This window comes from Nicotiana sylvestris, chromosome 2, assembly GCF_000393655.2.
Source record: "Nicotiana sylvestris chromosome 2, ASM39365v2, whole genome shotgun sequence".
NCBI classification, from domain to species: Eukaryota; Viridiplantae; Streptophyta; class Magnoliopsida; order Solanales; family Solanaceae; genus Nicotiana; species Nicotiana sylvestris.
The window spans coordinates 12,249,821-12,257,813 of NC_091058.1; the positions used below are offsets into that span (position 1 = coordinate 12,249,821).

Here is a 7,993-nt window from a genome sequence, read left to right on the forward strand (position 1 = left end):
AGTTCGATACGTAATGTTCGATAAATTTAATCATTTTTTAAAGATCCATTGACACAGTAATGAAGATAAGGATGAATTGGAAACAGGAGTTGGTGGTTGATTACAAAAGGAAAAAGATAATTTTTTTTAAAGGGAATAGGGAAAGCAACAAAAATATTTATATATTCAATTGGCAATTTCTTAGTGAAAAATATAGTGATTACTTCTAAAACACCATATATAGTGTAATAGTGGCCAGTGGTTTGGCCACTATCTACAAAGACTTCAATAAAGTCCAATTTATTTCAATGGACAAGCTTGGCTTGTGAGCCTGAGAGTTCTAGCTTCTTCCACTCGCCACCTCAGTCTTTGTCCATCTCTTTTACTCGCTTCAGTAGTAGAACTTGAGCGGACAGAACCCCATAAAAAGCTCAAGAAAATCTACAGCTGCTACCACCCCAATGGATTTGTTCAAATTTATTACCAGAATTTCTGCTTCCACCATACTTTTACTCTTCTTGCTTTCTTTCTTCAGCGTCTCCTCAACAGGTTAGTGTTCTTGGGTTTAGTTTAGTTCTTGATTACTCCTTTGGATTTTAAACTACTCGGTAGCTCCATTTTCTCTTAATGTGGGATTGTTCTTGAAAGCCAGGAATTGCTTCTATTGGCTATTTTCTGAGAGATTAGCATGTTTATCTATGGTTTTAAGTATCAAAAACTTGATTTTTATGGCAATGATTATTCTCTTTTATATGGCTTTACATAATTTAGTGAGCGACTGTGTGAACTGAAATTTTACTTAATATATTTCTGGCCAAGCAAAATCCTAGTATTAGGCAACACCGCAACAGAACATTGGGTTTTGATTTGGTCCATACTTGGGGAAATTTAACTCCAAGATTGGATTTTTACGTCTTTTCTAGCACGAAATGAAGCAATCGGAGTAGTGCTAATAGGTTCTCTATAAAAAAAATCTTGGGTCAATTTAAACCTTGAGGTGTAATCAATGTGATTCTAATAGAATCTTACTTTTGCTTTTCTTTGTTGAGTCCCACATTGACAATGAAGGGGATGGGTAGTCTCCTTATATGGACTTGGGCAATCCTCACCTCTTGAGCTAGCTTTTGAGGTTGAGTTAGGCCCAAGGTCTATTTATCATTCTTGAGGTGTGATAGTGTGATATAGTGAATATTACAGTAAAACTCTGTTGAGTCGATTCCATTTTCGCTTTTATTAAGGTTAGTACCTTGACCATTTCAACAGGATAATGGAAAAAAGTAACAGTTCTAGCAACAATCTTCATCGTACCATGATCAAGTTCACTGAATATAATGATATCAAATATATGGCACTTCTTTGCAGCTACTGCATTCTCTGAGATACAAGATTGGAGGAAATCATTATAGTTGAGTCCCGTGTCTGAACTTTAAGTCTAGAATTGATAAGCAATCTGAAACAATAAAGTTATTCTCTCTGTAGTTGGTCATATTGTGAGAATTGAGAACTTTAAGTACCACATTATATAGCAGGTGGCATTTAAAATGGACGTTAAGATTTCTATCCAAAAAATGATTTCTCAAAGTAAAAACTTTTTGTGGAAGATATATTTCATGGAAACATTTTCCACCATACCAACTGCAGATATTTTTTTATTTATTTTGTGTACCAATATTAACATTGTATCTGAGACATGTCTTCACGTCCCCCGCCTCTATTGCATATTTGCATTGCATGTGTGTGGGAATGTATAGGCAGTTTTTGACTATATCTTACCTTTTATTTCTTCCTTTCTCCAATAGATGCCTTTGATGCACTTGATCCAAATGGAAACATTACAATAAAATGGGATGTGATTACCTGGACACCTGATGGATATGTGGTAAGTAACAGTAACCTTGATCATCTAGTAATAATCTGGACCTCCCTTAGATGGATCACCTTCATCCTATAAGCTAATCCGAACTATATAGCATGTAGTTCACCTTCTGCAACTCCCAATTTGACATGCGTATTGCTCTTTCAATTTTCAGTTTTCTGAGTTTGATATTAGCTAAATAGATTTAACCCTTCACCCCCTTTTTCAAGTTAAATCGTTTTTTCCTGAATTCGGATGCAGCTTCTAAGCTTTTTTTTTTTCACTCGTTGATACAAGACCAAGTTTCAATTCTTGAGCAGCTAGATCTAGATTGGAACTTTATTTATCTTGGATAGCTTCAACCTACATGGCGTAGTTTCTTAGCCTTTGAAGCTTGACAGTCTCTTTTGACTCCCTCCTCTTTGTTTCATCTTCTTATAAGCATTTCTCAAATAGGAAGTGTCTGATCATTATCCGTTTTGTTTTTAACAGGCTGTGGTGACGATCTACAACTTTCAACAATATAGGCACATTCAAGCGCCAGGCTGGACTTTGGGCTGGACATGGGCAAAGAAGGAAGTCATATGGACCATGATGGGAGGTCAAACAACAGAGCAGGGAGATTGTTCAAAATATAAAGGAAATATTCCACATTGCTGTAAGAAAGATCCAACAGTTGTTGACCTGCTGCCCGGGACTCCTTACAACCAACAGATTGCAAATTGCTGCAAGGGAGGAGTGATCAACTCATGGGGACAAGATCCAACCACTGCCGTTAGCTCATTCCAAATCAGTGTTGGTGCAGCTGGAACAACCAATAAAACAGTTAGAGTACCTAAGAACTTCACCTTAAAGGCTCCAGGGCCTGGTTATACTTGTGGACCCGCTAAAATTGTAAAACCCACTAAGTTCGTCTCTGCAGATGGTAGAAGAGTGACACAGGCTATGAGTAAGTTTCCTGTCTTAACTATATGCATTTTCCATTCTTATGGTTGGCAACTCGTGTGCCAAAATTTTTAGCACCTCGATGCCTCGTCCAAAAAGTAAATTCCCAATTAGAAATATGGAAAACCTTCTCTCAGAAGGCTGTTATTTCCCTTACAAAGCATAGATGTAACTGCTTGAACATCTTAACCTTACAAAATTTATTTTCAAGCTCATTTAAGATAAATACAGTTGCAGTCTATTGAATATTAAGTTCTAACCTTTTATACTGTCCTTGACAGTGACTTGGAATGTCACATGCACTTACTCACAGTTCCTAGCTCAAAAAACTCCTACATGTTGCGTCTCCCTCTCATCCTTCTACAATGATACGATCGTGCCCTGCCCGACGTGCACCTGTGGCTGTCAGACTAATGGCACTCAGCGTGGGAATTGTGTAGAGTATGACCCACAAATTATTTTGACCAATTCTTTGGCATTGTTTCTATTAAGTTTTTTTTGTTAATTACTTCCTTCTCAAGCTTCATTGCAGTTCAAAAACGCCGCACTTAGCTTCAGTTGTATCAGATCATGGGAAGACCAACTACGTTCCTTTGGTACAGTGCACAAATCATATGTGCCCAATTCGAATTCATTGGCATGTCAAAGTCAACTACAAGGAATATTGGAGAGTGAAGATCACCATAACAAACTTCAATTACCGGATGAACTATACACAATGGAACTTAGTTGTCCAACATCCGAACTTTGATAACCTCACTACGTTATTCAGCTTTAATTACAAGTCACTAACTCCTTATGGAGCAATCAGTAAGTCCTCAATCTGATTGTAAATGCTCTGGCATCATAGTTGCTATTGTTTTATTTGTGAATTAGATAAATCACCATCTTTTCTGTCCGTCTAATAATATTCTCGTTATAGTTATTTTTCCACATATGTTAAGAAAAGTTGAAGTTTATTCTACTCTTTCCTTGTGTAAGAAAAAGGCTTTCTGAGAACTGTTTGAAGGCACCTAAAATTGGAAGGTAATTTTGGAATGAAAGCATTTTGTTTTAGAATGTGACAATTTGTGGGATATCCTAAAAAGAGATCTGCTTCTCCGTTTTTAATTTAATCTACTATTGGTTCCTAGATATACCTACAGGATCAGCTGAGAGATTGAAAATTATACGACTAACCTTATGGTTGTTTTTATAGATGACACTGCTATGCTATGGGGTGTGAAATTCTACAATGATCTGCTGATGCAAGCAGGTCCTTTAGGAAATGTCCAGTCAGAGCTTCTATTCCGAAAGGATGCATCAACTTTCACTTTCGAAAAGGGGTGGGCTTTTCCTCGCAGAATTTATTTCAACGGTGATAACTGTGTGATGCCTCCTCCTGATGCGTATCCATACTTGCCAAATTCTGGTTCTCGATGGGAGATCTCTCTGCTTAAATTAGTGGTGACACTGATGTCATCGATGGCAGTTGTCCTTGCTTACATTTAAAAGTTTATACCTTGTATAGTGCAATGTGTCTGTTTCTGTTGGTTATCTTTGGGTTGACACCCGTGTTACCAAGTCTCCTTTGGAAGTTGTGTCAGATGTCTAATTGTATTTTGTAGGTTTGTCAAGTTCATAGTGTTTTTAGGCTGTATGAGAATAACAGTCAATTCACAAACACATAACTGTTTATATTAAATTCTTTTGATGAGTTTGTTTTCTCCACTATCGCGTTGTAACGACTTGCTAAATTGTAAAAAGATACTTTGTGAAAGGAGTTGCATTTCGTTCCAGCCATTCTTGTTTTCCATCTTCCGTCGATTGTGGTGCAATGTTTCTGTATACCTCAGCTGAGTTACATTTGCTTTTCCAGTATTTCAGTGAAAGCATATATGTAAATGCTATACTCTATAAATTGTTGTCATTGTGTGAATGTTGCATGACATGAATGAAGTTTTCATATATGAATGCTTACAAAACAATAATGAACGGACAAGCTCAATTTTCCTTTGGAATTGAGTGTGATATTCTAATACACATACAAAATTTGTTGCAGCACATAGTCATGAGTCATGACCCATTCTGTTCTGTCAAAGAATGTACTGGTGATCCGAATATACCCAGAGGTTGTGTTTGCTTAGCTTCAAAATTTTCAACGACTGACAAAACTGGAGAAAAGATCAAAAGAATATAATCAAAAGCAAAAGCAGGGATATTAACAATGTCGAAACAGCAACAGAGCTATGATGGGCAAAGCTGGGCAAGTATGGGTAGGAATCTGGTGGTGGGAGCATGCACTCGTCACCATTAAAGTAAACTTTCCGTGGAAATGCCCATCCTTGTTTGAAGGTGAAAGTGTCCTTGTCTTTTTGGAGAAGCACTTCTGATTGAACATTCCCAGATGGCCCTGCTTCCATCAGTAGGTCATTGAAGAACTTCATGCCATAGAACATTCCTGTGTCATCTGCAAATGAATATAGCCATATCATGATCATGTTAGAGGTGGCGAATGGGAGTGTTGGGTCAAATTTATACAGGTCAAAGCTGTCAAATCAATAAACATGTCACGATCCAATGGGTTAATTTGATCAAGATGGGTCAAACAATGGGTCATAATCCAACACACCTATATGTGTAATAGGTGTAATTTGGGTTTAAACCGTTCAAGAATCAAGTCTATAAAGTGGTCATAACCTAATTAGTTTAAACTTGGATGGATTGGGCGAGTTAAAAAATATTTGGGTTGATTTTGGCACATCTAATCATGTTGCATATATACATAGAGTATTTCAAAGAGTTTAGGAACTTACTGATGGATTGATAGGGAACGAGAGGCTTGTAATCAAAGCTAAAAACTTGTGTTACATTGTTAAGATTTGGATGCTGTACAACAAGAGTCCATTGTGTGTAATTGATCCTGTAATTGAAGTTGGTTACAGATAGCTTGACTCGCCAATAGTCCTTGTAGTTGAGTTTCACATGCCAATGCACTCGAACTGGGCACATATGGTGCGTGCACTGTATTAATGGTGCGTTGTCTTTTCTTGGAGTGTTTATTCCAACCACACTCAGTAGCTTGGAGTCGCTCCTATATATTTGTCATAAGATATTAATAGTATTAAAAAACAAATCTTTGTGCTCCTCTTAGAAGGGGGCCTTAGAGCAACGGTAAAGTTGTCCTATAGGTCACGAGTTCGAGTCGTGGAATCAGCCACTTTTGCTTGCATTAGGGTAGGTTGCTTATATCGCAACCCCTGGTGTACGGCCCTTCCCTGAACCTCGCGTGAACGCAGGATGCTTCATGCACCTGGCTGCCCCTTTTTTTGTGTGTGCGTTCCTTCTAGTGTATGTCTAATTGATGTCCGAGAGTAGAGACTTACTTGATGCATTTGTGTTTGTTCTCACAACCACAAGCACAAGAAGGACAAGAAGTGATGGTTTCATTGTAGAAACTTGACAGAGAGACGCAGCAACTCGGGTGTTTTCGGGCTAGAAACTGGGAGTATGTGCATGTTACATTCCACGTCACTACAAAAGGGTAAGTGGTTAGTGAATAAAGTTCAATAACCATACGTGAAATTAACTTCTGAATTTTATTGACGAACATGACTTACTTAAGGCCTGAGTTTTTCGACGAAGATCAGGTGTGAAAAATTTGGTAGGAGGAACAATCTTTGCAGGGCCACAAGTGTAACCTGGTCCAGGACCAAGCAAAGTGAAGTTCTTAGGAAGTTTAACGGTCTTGTTCGAGGTACCGGCTTGGCCAACGCTGATTTGAAATGCAGATACAGAAGATTGAGGATCTTGGCCCCAAGAAGCCAAGACTCCACCTTTACAGCAATTAGTGAATTGCTGGTTATAAGGAACTCCAGGGAGCAAATCTACAACAGTGGGATTTTTCTTGCAACAATGTGGGATATTGCCTTTGAATTTAGAGCAGTCACCTTGTTCAGTGGTTTGTGCACCCACCATAGACCAAATCACTTCTTTCTTAGCCCATGTCCATCCTAAGGTCCAACCAGGGGTCATGATATGTCTATACATTTGGAAATTGTTCATTGTTACCACTGCCTGCAAATGTTCCATGCACATCATACATAAGGTGTCAAAATCGTCTCATCCAGCTAGGAAACCAATTGCGCGCAAAGAATTTAACTTATATATTTTAACTTTGCAGTAGGTAAATTGCTTTATGTTCTAGGTTACTAATATCACAATTACCTGTAGTTATCTTTTAGGCGACCTGATCTTTTCTTACACAGTATGTACGTAGAGGTTAAACTCAGTTGCAAAATCTATGAGATAAAAAAAATGATTCAACTTTTATATAATGACAGTACAAAAGAATTTTCACTTTCAGGTCAGATCACATAATTACATATAAGTGTTCGTAAATATGATAGTACTGTATTATAGATTAAATACAAAAGGGAAACTTACGACATAGCCATCAGGTGTCCAAGACATAACGTCCCATTTGATGGTGATGTTCCCATTGGGATCCAGTGGATCAAAAGCAGCTGCAATATAACAAATAATATTTGTTTGAGATAACAAAATAAAAATTTGAACAACGAAAATGAATACAAAACGAAGTCTGTTGACTTAACACCTGCATGAGGAATGAGAGCAATAATGAAGAAGAAGCCAGCTACTGTGATCAAACCTCTCATTTTTTTTTCAGAGCAAGAAAAGTCTATATGATCTTTACATACACAATCTATTAACTGCTTTTACACTTAATTCCAAAGATGAGTAGAATTAATAAGATGATATTGCCAGGATATTATTATAGGAATATAGGAATAAAGAGGTGTGATAAAATTAGGAAGAAGTGGGAATTTGGAATTATATGAGTTTCTTTTGTACAAAGAACCAACAACTGGTTGTTCATTTCTTCATTTAGCTCTATTTATATTGCTGTTGCCTTTCTGAATCTTGAAGCAACGATTTGGTAATAGTACTATGTACGCAGCCAGTTTTTGTTCTTTTTTCTATTGTCCGTCGTATCTGACTATAACATTCCAACCATCATTAATTCTCCCTGTTTAATTTTCTCCAGGTTATGACAAGATTGTCATTCCAAAGAACCGACTCGAAGCCATTTAATTTGGACTACGCACACATACAAAGAGATCTCATTTTCAATATATACAGAGTAGTAATTTTTTACATTATCAAATCTATTAAAAGATTACTTCAGGTAAGCAGAATTAGAAATGGACAAGC

At 37.3% G+C, this 7,993-nt stretch overlaps 2 protein-coding genes across 2 annotated transcripts; one reads left to right on the forward strand and one right to left on the reverse strand.

Annotated features, from left to right (window-relative positions):
• The first annotated feature begins 299 nt into the window (after positions 1 to 299).
• LOC104215084 (protein COBRA) lies at positions 300 to 4,557 on the forward strand. Its single transcript, XM_009764832.2, has 6 exons — positions 300 to 528; positions 1,779 to 1,858; positions 2,327 to 2,783; positions 3,061 to 3,220; positions 3,312 to 3,589; positions 3,978 to 4,557. Exons 1-6 carry the CDS (start codon positions 441 to 443, stop codon positions 4,268 to 4,270), a joined length of 1,356 nt encoding a protein of 451 aa, XP_009763134.1. The 5' UTR covers positions 300 to 440; the 3' UTR covers positions 4,271 to 4,557.
• Positions 4,558 to 4,699: 142 nt separating this feature from the next.
• LOC104215083 (COBRA-like protein 4) lies at positions 4,700 to 7,648 on the reverse strand. The gene is made up of 6 exons (XM_009764831.2): positions 7,377 to 7,648; positions 7,205 to 7,284; positions 6,379 to 6,835; positions 6,145 to 6,292; positions 5,575 to 5,852; positions 4,700 to 5,228 (listed from the first exon to the last, which is right to left on the reverse strand). The coding sequence occupies exons 1-6, from the start codon at positions 7,435 to 7,437 to the stop codon at positions 4,945 to 4,947; spliced, it is 1,308 nt and encodes a 435-aa protein (XP_009763133.1). The 5' UTR covers positions 7,438 to 7,648; the 3' UTR covers positions 4,700 to 4,944.
• Between the last annotated feature and the right edge of the window lie 345 nt (positions 7,649 to 7,993).

Excerpts from the sequence above, each read along its gene's own strand:
- LOC104215084 (XM_009764832.2), top strand. The coding sequence starts at position 441 with ATGGATTTGTTCAAATTTATTACCAGAATTTCTGCTTCCACCATACTT. Across the intron at positions 1,859-2,326 it reads GGACACCTGATGGATATGTG|GCTGTGGTGACGATCTACAA; the intron begins GTAAGTAACAGT and ends TGTTTTTAACAG. Across the intron at positions 3,221-3,311 it reads CAGCGTGGGAATTGTGTAGA|TTCAAAAACGCCGCACTTAG; the intron begins GTATGACCCACA and ends GCTTCATTGCAG.
- LOC104215083 (XM_009764831.2), bottom strand. The coding sequence starts at position 7,437 with ATGAGAGGTTTGATCACAGTAGCTGGCTTCTTCTTCATTATTGCTCTC. Across the intron at positions 6,836-7,204 it reads GGACACCTGATGGCTATGTC|GCAGTGGTAACAATGAACAA; the intron begins GTAAGTTTCCCT and ends GAACATTTGCAG. Across the intron at positions 5,853-6,144 it reads AACAAACACAAATGCATCAA|GAGCGACTCCAAGCTACTGA; the intron begins GTAAGTCTCTAC and ends ACAAATATATAG.